The sequence below is a fragment of the Astatotilapia calliptera genome, chromosome 5 (assembly GCF_964374335.1).
Source record: "Astatotilapia calliptera chromosome 5, fAstCal68.1, whole genome shotgun sequence".
Taxonomy (NCBI): Eukaryota; Metazoa; Chordata; class Actinopteri; order Cichliformes; family Cichlidae; genus Astatotilapia; species Astatotilapia calliptera.
The window spans coordinates 26,578,039-26,594,477 of NC_137426.1; the positions used below are offsets into that span (position 1 = coordinate 26,578,039).

General features: G+C 38.7%; 1 protein-coding gene and 1 pseudogene across 6 annotated transcripts in view; both read right to left on the reverse strand.

Annotated features, from left to right (window-relative positions):
- The window catches only part of cita (citron rho-interacting serine/threonine kinase a), a 45,142-nt gene extending 31,376 nt beyond the window's left edge, over positions 1-13,766 (reverse strand). For all 5 annotated transcript variants that reach the window (XM_026168499.2, XM_080301392.1, XM_026168498.2 and 2 more), the window contains exons 1-10: positions 13,163-13,766; positions 12,818-12,990; positions 12,561-12,702; positions 12,020-12,195; positions 9,868-9,969; positions 7,633-7,775; positions 7,169-7,262; positions 6,877-7,083; positions 6,548-6,701; positions 4,922-5,111 (exon numbers count right to left, since the gene is read on the reverse strand). In XM_026168499.2, coding sequence (XP_026024284.2) covers positions 4,922-5,111; positions 6,548-6,701; positions 6,877-7,083; positions 7,169-7,262; positions 7,633-7,775; positions 9,868-9,969; positions 12,020-12,195; positions 12,561-12,702; positions 12,818-12,919 — 1,310 coding nt within the window. In that variant the 5' untranslated portion in view covers positions 12,920-12,990; positions 13,163-13,766. The remainder of the gene's footprint in view (positions 1-4,921; positions 5,112-6,547; positions 6,702-6,876; positions 7,084-7,168; positions 7,263-7,632; positions 7,776-9,867; positions 9,970-12,019; positions 12,196-12,560; positions 12,703-12,817; positions 12,991-13,162) is intronic.
- Positions 13,767-13,914: 148 nt separating this feature from the next.
- LOC113022753 (beta-crystallin B3-like) lies at positions 13,915-15,984 on the reverse strand (annotated as a pseudogene). Its single transcript, XR_013909059.1, has 6 exons — positions 15,666-15,984; positions 15,222-15,303; positions 15,003-15,118; positions 14,749-14,881; positions 14,516-14,658; positions 13,915-14,356 (listed from the first exon to the last, which is right to left on the reverse strand). The product of XR_013909059.1 is annotated as a beta-crystallin B3-like (transcript).
- Positions 15,985-16,439: the final 455 nt, after the last annotated feature.

Here is a 16,439-nt window from a genome sequence, read left to right on the forward strand (position 1 = left end):
TTATACTTTTTACTTTAAAAAAAACAGTCAAATGAAGTGGGGACATTTTTGACCCCTGAGGACCACCAGTGTGATTATTTGCTGCCATTAAAAATTTTCAAACGCTTGAAAAAAAACTTTCTCACTAAAGTTCAACATACAGCACTCTCTAGTTATTCAGATAGTCAAAATTATCTAAACAATTAAATATTTAATTTTCTCAATTTGTTTTCGCTAAAAAACAGGGTTTATTTTTTGTAAAGAAGGTCTGGTGGCCCTAAAATGTAAAATGTTGAGTAAATTTTGTGTTAATGTGTTGGTCTTAAGTAAAACTAAGGTGTAACACTGAATTGATTGACAATTTATACTTTTTACTTTAAAAAACAGTCAAATGAAGTGGGGACATTTTTGACCCCTGAGGACCACCAGTGTGATTATTTGCTGCCATTAAAAAAATTTAAATGGTTCAAAAAAAAAATTCTCACTAAAGTTCAACATACAGCACTCTCTAGTTATTCAGATAGTCAAAATTATCTAAACAATTAAATATTTAATTTTCTTGTTTTATTTTCGCTAAAAAACAGGGTTTATTTTTTGTAAACAAGGTCTGGTGGCCCTAAAATGTAAAATGTTGAGTAAATTATGTGTTAATGTGTTGGTCTTAAGTAAAACTAAGGTGTAACACTGAATTGATTGACAATTTATACTTTTTACTTTAAAAAACAGTCAAATGAAGTGGGGACATTTTTGACCCCTGAGGACCACCAGTGTGATTATTTGCTGCCATTAAAAATTTATAAACGCTTGAAAAAAAAAATTCTCACTAAAGTTCAACATACAGCACTCTCTAGTTATTCAGATAGTCAAAATTATCTAAACAATTAAATATTTAATTTTCTCAATTTGTTTTCGCTAAAAAAACAGGGTTTATTTTTTGTAAAGAAGGTCTGGTGGCCCTAAAATGTAAAATGTTGAGTAAATTTTGTGTTAATGTGTTGGTCTTAAGTAAAACTAAGGTGTAACACTGAATTGATTGACAATTTATACTTTATACTTTAAAAAACAGTCAAATGAAGTGGGGACACTTTTGACCCCTGATGGCTCACATTGTATGCAAATCGGGAGGACATTATGAGGGTTAAAAGAGAGAAAATGTTAGACCACTCTTTCCACTGAGGAATGGGAGAGCTGTCATGTTTTTGAACTGTGGAGGAAAAAGAAATGAGTAACCAGTGCAAACTGCATTATTGAAGAGACTCAGAAAGACAATGACACAAAGAAAGTTAAAAGGCTTAGCAGCACTCATCAGGTACGCAAAAGGATGAATAACAGTCATGTACACTGAAGGATAGAGCTGGGCGATAGAACGATAACGATATGTATCGCGATATAACTTTTACTCGATAGAGAAATTAAGCTATCGCGATAGACCTCGCCGCTCTTGTCCTCTTAAAAAAAAAAAAAAAGGTCAGCCAATCCAAATTAAGCAGCGCAGAGCCGAACCAATCACAGCCGCAGCGTCACGTCGCGTGACTTGTTACGTACAGCACAAGTGCCAAGCCGCACGTGTGTTTGTTTGGGAAACAGCCAGCGGGTAATGGAGCCAGCGCGTAATGGAGGAAATGAGTGTGCCGACTAGAAAAATCAACCGAGCGTGACCGAAGAGAAAACAGATGATGGTTCCAGAGATTGTCGAACGGAAGAGCCATAGAAGTTCCGTAGTGTGAAGGTATTTCGGCTATTTCAAGTCTGACAAAAACAGAGTAGCGTGCACTGTAAATGTGCCGAAAGCAAGTCTGGAAATACAATAAACTGGTGCATGCGTCACACTGTGCGCCACGTTATTGTTTCGGTGAAATGAATTTCTACAATACTGTTACTGTTAATTCTACTCTCTGCAGTGTTTAAATGCTTACATATACACACAGTTACTGTCCCTCCACACATACGACTCGGTTCTGCTTCTATGCCCCAGCTTTGTTTACTTTTTCCCACCGAGGCTTCTAGACTTCTGATTGGCCAACATTTCTGCACGGTTAGGAATCTAGCGCCACCTGCTGCTTTGGCATGTTCATAGCAGCGTTTTCCTTCATTTCTGCCTTTATGTGTGGACGGGATTATTTTTTAAAACGAAAACGGAAAATCTCCGTTTTCAAAAATACCCGTGTACGTGTGGACGTAGCCTCAGTCTCTGACTGGAAGCGCTAATTCGTCATTCGGCTTTTGTCAGACTAAAGTAACTGTTAAAACTGTTTGAAAAGCTCAGCTATACAACAAGGAGAGATTGAGAATTTCCTTTTAGTTCTCAGTTTATTTGATATTGACAAAGGTTAGTCAGTTTTGTCTGTTCTTCTGTAAAACAAACTAAGATTTATTTTTAGAATTAATATTTTGTTTCTAAGTGGAATTGACAATTTAGTCTGTTTCGTTTGTTCTATTTTGAAACTTAAACGCTTTAGCGGCTGCCTTTTGTGTAGTTTGCAATATTTGCCTTTATTTATCTGAAAAAGTCTCATGTTCCTTAAGTACATCTACCCTGTTGAACTTATTATGGGAAATAAATATTTAAATAAAAACAAGCTGCTGATTATTTCACATTTTACTTGTGAGCAACGGCACATTTAAATCTTACAAATATAGTTATTTGGCTTATATCGTGATAGATATCGTTATCGCCTGAAATGAAAAAAACATATCGTGATATGAAAAAATCTCATATCGCCCAGCTCTACTGAAGGAAGAAACAAACACACGTAATACTAACAAGCAGTGTGATGAAAACAAGGCAACCTCTGGGGAAATCTTTTGTAGGACATGCAAAATTCCCAATAACAATTTATTTTTTCAATTTGTGCTTAAAATAAAATAACACACACTAGTGTGTGTGTGTGTGTAATATATATATATATATATATATATATATATATATATATATATATATATATATATATATATATATATATATATATATATATATATATATATACACACACACACATAATTTTTTTTCTCTGTTTTTAATATAAGTGCTAGAAGACTCTTCTTCTCCTACCATTGCCAACATTCTTTTGGTCATTCATGTGGTACATGTCCTGGGGCAGTTTGTTCAAAAAAAAAAAAAGGGTCCCCCATGAAAAGCTTTGACCCTGATGGCACCACTGTAAATGGCGGGAATTCAGTACAAACACAAATTTCTTTTCCAAAAGCCCATGAATGTCCTCAATGGATTTCCTACATACTGTGTGTGTGTGTGTGTGTGTGTGTGTGTGTGTGTGTGTGTGTGTGTGTGTGTTGCCAAGGTACCTTGTAAGACAAAAATCATAGCCTATATTACAGGATTACATTTGACGCCAACGAAGGAACAATGGGCACCCATATACCTTTACCCAGTATCGGTAGATATTTGGCACGACGTTGGATGCCTGACCAGACAGACTGACCTAATAACACCGTTTTATGTCCAGCTCCAAACAGGCAAAAACAGATATTTATAAACTGTAAATACTGCGCATGTTGTATTAACCATCTCAGAATTTCCTTAATCCAGCCAAAAATCCTAACAATGTCATTTTTTATGGGTGTTTAGTATGATTTTCCGACACTATACCACAGACAGCTTCTTATAAATTTGAGGCAAGTTTTTAAGAGGATTTTGCTGTTAAGTTTTTACTAATGAGGAGTGAGACAGACAAGTTCAAAAAGGAGAAGAAAAAACAAACAATAGCAGGAACCCCCAAAACAGATGATTAGCATTTCATTATGCCTGGCTCTAGGTTCATTTCTCTTTCCTATTTGGCATTGTAATGAATAATGTGTACACGGATATGCATGCTCCCACACACGCAACACAATTCTGACACATTTTATGAACACTGAGCTCCTCTTAATCAAATGCAGCATAGAAAATGACTGGCTTCTGTTAAAAACCTTGAACAGATGACTGATGGTGTAACAGCAAGGCGACTTAGACATTAGAAGAGGGAGAAATAACAGGAGGAGATGAGACGGGTAAAGATGGGGGGTGGGGACAGGGGAAAAAAAAAAACAACAAAAACCCCCCCCACACACACACACACAAAAAAAACCCCAAAAAAAAGCATCACGGTTGTAACCATAGAAATAATTCTCTCCCCCAATATGAGCTCTCATCCTTTTTCCTAGTCTAATCTGCTAATGCTTTTTCTCCATTTCTGTTGCCGCTGCTGTCATGATCTGCAGTCTCCAGCACCATTAACCTGCGAGAGCACTAGCATGGGGCTGCAAGAACAAAAACCCATCCTCTTGCTTTATTATCAGGGGTTAAGAAGCCAAACACAATTAGGTATAATTACAGTCCCAAAACCCATGCCGTAAAAGTCAGGAGCCTATTACGCTTCACAGTAACAGAGAAGGCACAATAACAGCAGTGAGGGTGGGAGTGTGTCTATGTGTGGGGTTCCACTTCTCAGCAAACCTCATCGGCACACTCAGTCGCATACCAATCAGTCGATGGCAAGATAACACCAGCTAACATCCTCTGAGCCATTCATTTGATCTATCTGCGCACTGGATCACTTACGTGTGATCTGAAGGTACAAAAACAAGAAGTCAGTAGGAGAGAGCACCACAGAACAGGGGGATCCCTCCCTTTTCTCATTCCTTGTCTGACACAGCATATAGCCAAACCCTTTTTGGCCCCAACAGGCACAACACTAATGACAGGGACAATACCAACTGCCCTGGGCACCATGCTAGGTCACCTGAAACAAGGCTACCTGGAAATTGTTGCCGTGGTAATGAGGAGACTAATGGCAGAACAGCATTCAATACTAGCATGGGGTCTTTACCAACAAAAGGTATTAGAAAGGTGCATGCAAAAGGTCTCTGCATCGTCTAAAGGAAAAACAGGCTTTAGTCTACTTTGAATGATCCCAACAATGACTAGTAAACAGGTACCACTTACTCAGTTTTGGCCAACAGTATCAACGCTCTGCTGAAGAACCAGCCTAGAAAAGGCAGATCCTGGCCCTGGAAGCCCGCCGGCAGAGCTCCTTGCTGGGCTGCTGAGGCTGGCCAGGGGGCTGCCTGCTCCGGTTCCTCAAAATTAGAGGTGTCATCTTCAGCATGCAACGCAGGAACGAAAGGCGGGAGAACTGCAGGGGAAGAGCATGAGAGGTGGGAATAAGAGAAAGGGCAAGGGAAAAAGGAAGCCGCTATGAACAAGGTACTTAAAAACAAAAAATGTAAAAAAAAATAAAATTAAAATTAAAAAATTAAAAAAAAAAAAACACAAGGAGAAAGGGGAGAGAAAGGAAGGGAGGAGGAATAGAGAGCGGAGAGCGGTGGGAGCCTAGAGAGCAGTAAGTCGCGCGTTGATGCACATGCTGCCTCTGTCCCTCCCTCCTCTCTTTCGCGCTCTCTCATACACACATGCTCACTCACTCTCTCACTGCAGCAGAGCAAGCTAATCAGCTGGACCCAAAGCTGATGCATAAAGCTCTATCCGTGCTCAGTTGTGAATAAACAAGGATGATATTTTTAATGCAGACATTTGTACAAATATGTATTTTGAGGGTTTTTTTTGCTACTACTCAAACAAAATCAATTAACAAAGAGAAAAATAAATAAAGAAAAACTATCAATCTAAACACTTTATCATAGACAAATCAGTGCTAAGAGGAAACCATGGGCATAGTAATGTTATATAATTACTTTATAATGGGGGGGTGTCATCTGCAGAAAATACCTATTTGGTAGAGCCAAAACAAACACCAATCACCCCTGCAGATACACTTGTGAATTACAGTAGCACTATAGGCATGTGCCTCTTCAATGTGACCATGCTTCACTGAAATTATCTATTAATTTGAGTGTTATGGGTGTGTTTTCCAATGGCCAGTCAGGGGAAACTGTGAAACTCACTGGCAACAATAACATTTAACAAACGCTACAAAGAGCATGTCTGGTGTTGCCTGTGTAAACGATGCGTGCTGCATCTGTTGAGAAACAGATGAGTCGCAGATCTTAACGGTCTGCCTTCCCTTCCTCAGGAAAAAAAAACCAAAAAAAAAAAAAACCATGGCTTACTGCCAACAGCGCACAGAATCTCATTATTTTACTATAGACAACACCAACACTATTGTTGTCTATGAGCTCACCCCCTGAACACACACAGACGTAGACTAGATGCTGTTGGGTGGGGTTTTGTTTTTATACACACACATACGTATATATACGTATACATATATACGTACGTGTGTATATGTGTATATATATACACACACATATATATATATATATATATATATATATATATATATATATATATATATATATATATATATATATATATATATATATATATATATATATATATATATATATATATATATATATATATATATATATATATATATATATATATATATATATATAAAAGAATAAAAACCCAAGCATTAGAATTTGACAACTAGTAATATATCAACTGTGTTGTAACACAATTACAACAAGAATATGTCATTTCAAGTGAAATTGAGCACGTCCACTAAAAAGATTGCAGAGGAGTCTCAAGGGAGAGGAATCTCCTCACCTTGTCGCAAGTTGTTCCAGTCAATGCTGGAGAAGAAAGAGTGACAGTGGAGTCCCTGGAAACCCAGTCGCTCCTTGGCACCACAAAGTAAGCTCTGTACCAAGTCTACAAACTGCTTACTGGTACGTGGCTCCTCTGGAAACTTTAAGCAACGCTGTAGGCAAAAAAAAAAAAAATTGAACAAGAATTGAATAAATATTTCATAGACTGATTAAATATTGCCTAAATTAGACTGCATATATTACTGACCGTAACAGGAATACTGATTACACCGTTTGTGTCTGATCTGTTATAGATATTGAATACATAAACAATGACAATGTCAGCACCTGGAAGTTAAGGATGTTGTAGATAGTCTTGGTCGAAGTGGCTTCAGAAAAAGGTGACCGGGCATAAATCATCTCATAGGCAATGACCCCAAGCGACCACCAATCACACTCAACTCCATAGGTGCTGTTAGAACCCCCATTCATGGCTGTCAGGACTTCAGGGGAAAGAAAGTCCTGGGTTCCGACAGGCACTGTGGAAGTGGCCACCTGGGAAAACATAACAGAAACTCTGTAATGTCATTGTGAAGACCAGTGAAGTTAATACATATAGCAAAGCCTATATTCGACTTACCGTTTTGTTAGCAGTCAGCCTGGCAGCTGATCCAAAGTCAGCCAGCTTAATATGACCAGTCCGATCAATGAGAATATTCTCTGGTTTGACATCTCTGTAAGTGGATAGTTTAGTAGAAATTTGATACGGCTTTTACAGAGCTGTTTGTTGTCTGAGTACTGTAAAATGCTCTACTGCTCCAAGCATAACAGAGACATTTGCAAACTCCACAGCATTTTTATAACATTTGCCATCACACTGTACATTAAATTAGTTAAAGCGATAACAATTCTCATGTACAGGATCCGGTTATTGTGGCCTTTTCAATGAAAACGAAAGAAAAACATTTTTAATATAGACCTGGAAGTCGAGAAACCCATTCTACGGGAACACTGCCACTCCTTCATTGATCATGTTTTACTGTTAAGTCTTACTTGGCTAATCCTCTATCAATAACAGGTTGGATTTCATAGCGGGTATTTTACCTGTGGACGTAGCCCAACTGGTGGACAGCATGAATGGCCTCTACCAGCTCAGCCAAATAAAATCGAGCCATGGACTCATCAAACTGATCCTCATATCGGTTTAGGAGAGACATCAGGTCACCGCCTGGCAAGTACTCCATCGCCTGAAAGCATATGTGTTTAAAGTGAGGAACTGGCAGGATAAGACTATAACCAGTACATAGCATTTGAAGGATTGTGTGTTGTTGTTGAAGGCTGTAAAAGCTTTAAGAACGCCTCTAAATGTGTCTATATTTAGAAGGAAAAACAAAGCAACAAGTGTAGGGCCATGTGTCTGAGCTTACATCAAAGCTCTGCTCCGCATAAGCTTATAGGGTGGTTCTCCTCATTATAGATTCAGTTATATAACACTGGGTACTATTGCTGATTTATCTATGATACTGCAGTCAAAGTATTCCTGTTCAATTGCTAAAAATATGTCAAGAATAAATGCATAATCCCAGTGTAGCCTAGAATGAATGATCATAGGATGAAAGAAGACACATTTAACTCAAAGCAACATACTGCAACCATAACATAGCCCATTTGAAGACATGTAGTTTTGAAAGTTTGGAAAAATAAATCAGCCTTGGTTAACGTTGCCTAAAATTCTTTTTTTTCCCCTGCTGTCTGCACACTGAAATAAAAGGTGCTGTGCCAAGTTGATTTGAGCTATATGTTTAAAGCCATACAGCCATAAACAGGCAAAGCCCATGCACATGAATGGTCAGCGAGTCTCAATGAACAGGAGCATTCTCCAGTGTTACCTAGCAACAGGGAGACTGGGTGCCTCTCTGACACACGGATAAAGATGGATGCTTTGTATTTTCCTCCATGCTCAGTTAAGGAGCAGAGAGACAGAGGGGGAGAGAAAAAAAGAGGAAGAATTGAAACAGATATGCAGGGGACATAAAGGAACATATATAGATGGTGAGAGAAAGAAAACAAAAAGGGCAGGATAAAATATAAGGCCCAGCTGCACAAGAAACTGACTGCACTCTTTCCTACTACCTAAGACAGCCTTGATCATAAGGAAAAATACAGATTCATTGTAAGTTTAACAGCTAACTGTAACTGACAAAGTGCTAAGATTGCATTATTAAAAGGGATACGTTTCCCCCTTTAATTAGTTACTCATACAATAATGCAGCATAAAGAGTATACATTCACTGAGTGTTTTAAATGGTAAACAGTTAAGTTTAGTTTCTGATTTCCCTCCTTATTTTTCACAGTGATAGCTTAAAAAAAATGTGATACTGTTTTATTAGTTGCAGTAAGCTTTTAATTTCAAGAAAAACTAAAACCAAGCACAGCATCTAAAAAGCCACAGGAGGAGTCAGTAATGAATGATGTGATTTATCATGAAAAAATCCTGGTCACTGTGGAACGTACTGATGGCAAAAATAACGACTTAAGGATGAAACCTTTTTTCCCCTGCTACAAAATATTTTTCTTGTACAAACAGATTGGTCATTTTATAATTCCTCCTTCACATGCCACTTTGAGTGACTGCCAGTTTTGTTGGTCAAATTTTGAAAATCAAAGATAGAAAGCAGGTAACAATAGGCAAATTTTGATGATTGTATTTCTAGGGTTCATGTATAGTGTGGGTGTTTGTTTTACTTCTGAGTCTAGCCATTTTCCCCACAGTATAATTTTAGAGTTTGGGGGAATACACAGTGTGCTTATGATACTTTGAGTGAAAGCTAATATGTCATACCAACTCAATTTTTTGTTTCATAGCACCAAATCACAACAGGAGTTGCCTCAAGGGCCTTTATATTGCAAGGTAAAGACCCTACTATATATATACAGAAACCCCCCAACAGTCAAACAACCCCCTCTGAGCAAACACTATGGAACAGTAGGAAGGAAAAACTCACTTTTAACAGGAAGACACCTCAGGCAGAACCAGGCTTAGGGAAGGGCAGCTATCTACTATGACCAGTCACTATACGGTCAGTACTATTTTGTAACACTGGGACTAACACTACATCGAGGCCTACACTACAAAATACAAGGCCTTTGCTTTATACATCAAATATAGCACAAATATTGTATTAGTAAGTACAGTATGTTGTGTGTGTGCCATTTTCTCTGTGTGTTACAAAAGATCCTTAAAATATTCTTTTGATTCAGAAAAAATTAGCAAACTAGTCATTTCAATTCATCATTAAGATAAAAAAGAAAAAAAAGAAACATGTGCCGCAGTCTCACCAGGTAAACATCATCTTTATCCTGGAAGGCATACAGCAGCTGTGGGATCCAGGGACTACTGTTCAGAGCCAAGATCCTCCGCTCCTCTTCATGAAAAATCACCTTTGAAGAGTTAGAAGGTGAGCAATGAGCAGTTATACTGTTTGAAATGTAAGCAATACAAATATACACTGTGATTAGTATAATGGCCATATAAACAGATGTGCCTGAAACACAGAAACTTCCATATTAAGAAACTGAATGTGGGTTAAATGTAATTGCATTTTATTTCAGATAAAACTGTGAAAAAAATCTACTTTTTCTGGTGATTAGAATTCTTGCCTTTCTCGTCTAGCTTCAGTTCTTGTTCCCTCTTTTTATAAGCGACAGATGAGACTAAATTACACTAAACTGTCACAGGTGGCACGAAGAAGACATTTCTTGTTCATTAAAACTGTTCATTCTTCAGCTCCCTTTGTGTCACAGCTCATGTACTATTCTGACGGAGATCTGTCCGATTAGTCATATGCCAGAGAGCACAGCTGTGAAATATTGGATCCAAGTGACATTTGTTGTGCTTAGCCCTACAGCACTCTCCAGTGGACTTTTTTAGGAGTACAAATTTGAAACACCAAGTAGCTGAGACACAGTTAACAGTACTTGTGTAGTAAATGTGAAAGTGAAAAATTCAAGCCCCTTATTCTTTATACACTTCAATACTCCTGAGGAAATCATTTTATTAGAGGACTATTATAACAAAAAAAAAAAGATAAAATAATTATCCCATGCATCCAGGTTAACTGGTGTTTCTAAATTGCTCATCGGTCTGAATATGAGAGTGAATAGTTGTCTCTGTGTTAAAATAATTAAATAAATACTTTTCAATAAATGCTATTATTACATGATTGTTCTCAGTGAATTTCATTCTGACAGAAATCCATCTCAAGTACATGAACCTTTCCACTCCCATTAGACGGACTCTAAATCTACCCGTTTTATAGGGTTTCCACTTGTGGTAGTGAGCAAACCACAAGTGGTATTATAAACATTAATTAAACATTAATAATGGGCATTTGTTCCACTAATCTATGACAGTGTATTCAAAGAAATCCTGAAACAAAAGCTACAGTCTTGAGAAAAAGAACGTTTTTTTCAGTGAAGTACACCCTTACTGTGTAGGAATTAAGAGGGTAAGTAGCAGGCAGATGCTGCTGATCACCAGCAAATGTGACCACCTCTGCAAAAACAAGTTCAACAAAGTAATCCAAAGGTCAGATGGCCCAATATTCAAAGAAATTTCAAAAAACAAAACAAAAGGGCTACATCTCAGGCTCGAGTTAACATGTTAAAGTTTGTAACAACACAACTAAAAAAAAAAAGAGTGAAGAAGTATGTCTTATTTGAAAATGCCCATCTAAAAAGAAGATGGTAGCTCAGTTTAGGTTTGCAAAGTTGAATCTGAACAAACCACAAGATTTCAAGAGCAATATCCTTCAGACAGACAAGACGAAAGTGGACATGCTTGGCTATAATGCACAGCACCACAACTGGTGAACATCAAAGACAGCATATCAACAAAAATGCCTCAAATGGAGTTCTAGAGGCTGATGATTTGGGCTTTTATTTCACCCACAGTACCTGGGGTGCGTGCAGTGGGAAGTAGCTATGAACTCCTCTGTATGCCAAAGTATTGACGATTGAGAGTAAGGACATCTGTCCAAAAGCTAAAGCTACACCCAAACTAGGTCATGTAACGTAACAATGACACCAAGCAAAGCAACAAATCTACAACCGAATGACTAAAAAAGAAAAGAATCAAGGTGTTGCAATGGTCCAGTCCTCAACTAGACTGAAGTGTCTAGAGGAACCCAGACATTTATTTGCTGTGCATAAACAAATTTTCACAAACCTCTGCAAACAGAAGCAACGTTGTAAAGCTACAAAACTGTTAAGTGCACAAGACTGCTACAGTGGAATCCTTAAAACTTTCTTTTTCACACAACTTTAAATGGAACCAGCATACATTTATTTTATTACTCCCACCTCTGGTTTTCCTTCTGGAAAAAAAACTATTAACAAATAAATAGCAAACTACCAAAATTTCCTTTTTGTGTCCCAGACATGGATATCAAAACTCTCTGGTACGATGTAGTTCTTAGAGGACGAAACTTACATTTTCTTGAGTGCGTAAAACTGTCTTCTTCATGACTTTAAGTGCACAAACACCTCCAGTAGCCTTCTCCCGGACAACTCGGACTTCAGCAAAACGACCCCGACCCACCACTGCATGCAGGTCAAAGTCTTGAAGCCTGGGCTGTAGGGCCCGCAGCTCCGAGACAACTTCAGAAACTGTTTCAAAAAGCACGAATAGCTCAGCTCAGCACAGCACAAACAACTTTTTCACCCTTTATGGCTTCAAAATTTGAAGTAAAACCTTTAAGACATTTTTATGAATGCGAACTATGAGCTAAACACCTTATTCTAACTAGACCAACAGCAACATACTCTTAGTACAATTATCAAAGTCCACCTTACAGATATTACAAAAAAGGCATAAGCCTTGTAGTATGCTTAAGAGCATTTTAAAACTGTGCATCACAAATATAACTGCTCTTAATCAATTTCATCAGTTGATATAATCAGGTTTTGTTAAAACGGATATGACTGATAAATAAAACAAACAAATCTTGCTCATATTTAAAATGTATGCTTACATTTATTGACGAAGTTTGCCACATGATGTATTTTCATAAGTTCTGGGGAAGTGCACTCTTGGTAGAGAAGCAGCAAAGCCTCCAGAAACTCTTCCCGACCTAAAGTGCATCCTCCCTGCTCCCCACACAGACTCAGTCGTCCCTGAAAACAATACACAAACAAGAAAAGTGGAATTCACAGGAGTCTGCTATTCGGGATGTATTTAAACTGAATTTTAAGAGATCGAAACTACACCTAAACTGATCCATTACTTTACCTGAAACAGCTGGTTGAGTCGTGAGCTGCGGCTAGTGATAGGGTCAGCAGAGGAAGACGGTGTTTTCAGGTTTCCCTGACTCACGTATTTAAACTTCAGCATGGTCTCTTCACAGCATAAAAGCAGGTAGCAAGTCGAGATTTAAATCCAGGGCATTAACGAAATATTGATACCTACAGACCAAGGAAAAGCTGTCACTTGGTGTCAACAACATGCCCCCCTTTAGCGCGCTAAGCTAACGGTGGGTAACGTTCGCTTTCTAACTTAGCTTATAAAACAACATTAAAGACGAAACACTCTTGACATATGAATAAAATTAAAGCGGTCTGTTAGGAAATTACTCACCAGCTAGTCGTTTAGGTAGCTATTATACTCTTTCTAAGTTATATAGGCATATTTATGTGCTTAAGAGCACACTATTTTCTACACAGCCACCCTGTTTCCGGTCAACTTTCAAATTTTGCGCGTTGCCCGCCCAGCTCACGAGCCTGCTGAATGAATCTTGGTTCTGATTGGATGTTCCATTTTATGTGGGCGGGCATAAATGCAGTTGTTAACCAATGAGAGTTGAGCACACCAAGGAACGCTGGGAAAGGTTCTGAAGAGGGGGCTGATCGTGTTTTTATCAACAAAACAGTGGCTGAATATCACAGTTAGTTTACAATCTAACAAGTGCCTAATAGTAAAAAAAAAAAAATGTATAAAAATAGCAAAAATTTTATGAGCATTAATTACAATGCCCCAGAGTTAAAAAGAAACGGGGCCTGACTAGATTCAAAGACTCAGAAGAACCAAACATCAGGTCGACAGTGACTAAATAATTGAAAAAGAATATCAGGTTATCAGTGGTAGTGTAGCAAGGATTTCTAGTGTCACAAAAAAAACAAAGTTGTTTTTTTTCACATCACGCACCCTTCTAATGCCAATTACTAATAGTTGATAATTATTTCTTTCTGGTCTGAATTATTGTTTACTTAATTTTAATATACTTATAAGTTGTTTGTCTAATGCACAGATCGTTTTAACACTCTCACTCCAATCCCATGTATTAATTTATGCAAACTAAATGGCATGGAATAATTTACAAATAACCAGAATCAGGGCCAAAACTTTTATTTCCAACAGAGATGCATGGTTAATTTTTTCAGTTCCAGTTTTCCAAAAGCCTAAACCAATAAAGAGCTTTAATAATGAGAGACTAAGGACTGGCCAGCTGCCTTCAGCATTCACCAGTTTCTGTGGAAGGTGTCAGAGGTGGGAGTTTAAGCTTCGGGCTGAGTTTGGGATTTGGGGTTGGGAATAGGGTTAGGATTGGGTGGTGTAGGGCCAGGGGCTGGAGCTGGGGCTGGACCAGGAGCTGGGGCAGGGGCGGGGGCAGGGGCAATATAGCACCCTCTCTTATGCCACTGCATGTCCCGCACACGTCGGACGGACTGGATCTGAGGTGCAGTGGCTCCCCAATCATTCCAGTGCTTGAAGTCTCCTTGCTCAAACACATACTGGCGCCCTCTGTAACCTGGATACATGTATCCTACCCACCTTCACGAGAAAGAGAAACAGTATCACATTTCTGGGACAGTGATTTTTACACAAATTTAGTATCATTTTGCACAAATGCACTTCTATTTTACATTTCATGGCTTCAGTTCTGATAAGTGGAAATCATTGTAGTGAGAGACTGAGAATGGTGAAACTTACGTTCCATTGACAGCCTTAGCACTGGCCACACGGTCTTGGAAACCATGAGCCCACAGACTGGGGACATCATCATCAACAATCTCCATTTTTCTGCCTTCAAAGCCAGCATTCTCAAACAGATGTAACTTGTGATCTGCACTGTCCTGCAGAAAACAGTATATTTCCACTATGTTTAACATCAACCCTTGCAAAATCACAAAATGTCTGAGGTTCATTTCATTTCAAGTACATACCACTTTCAGAGGCCTAAAGGAGCTCAGGCTGTAGCTACTCTGGCAGTTGGTCCAGGTGCTCCAACGAGGATACTCTCCTTTCTCCAGCACAAACAGCTCTCCAGCAAAACTTGGACGCTCAAACCCTACCCATCTGACAACATGGAAAATAAGCAAGACATATAAATGCACACATTTGTTGAAAGCAAAGGTAACAGCTACAAAATAGGATCTACATGCAGTGAAAATGAAGGAAGGGTAACTGAGTCACTCACGGTCCCGACTCCACAATGACTGAACCAACCCTTTGTGTCTTCTCCAGCACATCTTTACATTCACCAGACAGCTCCACCTTTTTTCCACGAAAGTTCTCATACTCAAAAACCACCAGCTGCAAAACAGGGACAGGTGGAGCAGTTGAATGATGCAGTCCATAAGCCCGTGGTCTTTTTGAGCTTGTTTAACAGAAAAGTCCCTCTTGTTAAATCTGGTACCTTATATGTTGCTCCAGCCCCTCCTTGGCCCTTTTCTGCAGGCAGCTGGTCTGGGGTTCCCTGCTGGTCTGTCATTTTTAGTCTACAAAGCACAACAATCACATTGCTTAGTGTCAGATTAAATACATACACCTGATATACAAAATAAACATTCAAATAAAAATGATGAGATATGAGCTATTGACTTTATGCACTTGAAAAAGGTTTTCCTGCAAGATTGGATTGCATAATACAGTTTAGATTAGCATAATCTTGTTGTTCAGAAATCAATCAGGAAGTAACCTGCAAACTTTTGTTTAGCTTACACAAATCTTACTTGTATCTGTTAGAATAGCACACTAATAGTCCCTCTGGATCCACACAGAAGAAGTTCTTGAGAGAAAACAAAAAAAAGGGAAAATAATTATCTTGGTTCTTTTTCCCTTTTTCTTTTTTTTTCTTTACCTTGATGGCTTGTGCTTCAATGCACCCCGTACAAGCCACGTTTTCTGTCTTCCCTCTTTCTTTTCTTTGCCCTTTCTGTCTGTGACTGAGTGAGGATCTGTGTGGAGGCCTGGTGAGCGGTTGGTGGATGCCAGTGGGGGTATTTATGGTTTATTTCTAGCCACAGCAGCAAAAAGCCTGTTGATGCAGCAAGTCTGTCGCACCCATTGTGTCCATCACACTGCTTCTCAATAGGATTGCCCTCTGTCCCTGGCACACTGGCAAGCGCTGCCCAGCTCTCTGCCTGTGCTGCCATCCTGACCATGATCCTATAGTGGGTACAAGCTCTGACTGCCAGCCAAGAGAATGAACAGAGATCAGTCTCACTCAGCACTATTGGCCCCACCCAGCTATCTTGCTCTCCACTCTCCACTCTTCTACCCCTTTCTTTACCTTTCTCTTCATCCAGTTCCCAACAGAAATTGCATCCAAATTTTCCCTTTATGTGCAATTTCAAAAGAATAGGCACATTTTTATGAATAACTCCAAAAAAACGACAAGAGCAAAAGGATTTGTAAAACACAATCGAAGAAGTCACTCAACACTTTTTAGGCACACCTATTCAACTGCTTGTTATCTAAGCAATCAATCACATTGACACTGAAACTGCATTAAAAAGTGCATTTAGGCATGTGGTCAAGACGGCCTCCTGAAGTTCAAATTGAGAATCAGAATGGAGCATAAAGGATGACTTAATTGACTTTGAATCTGGCATAATACCAGATGGGCTGGTCT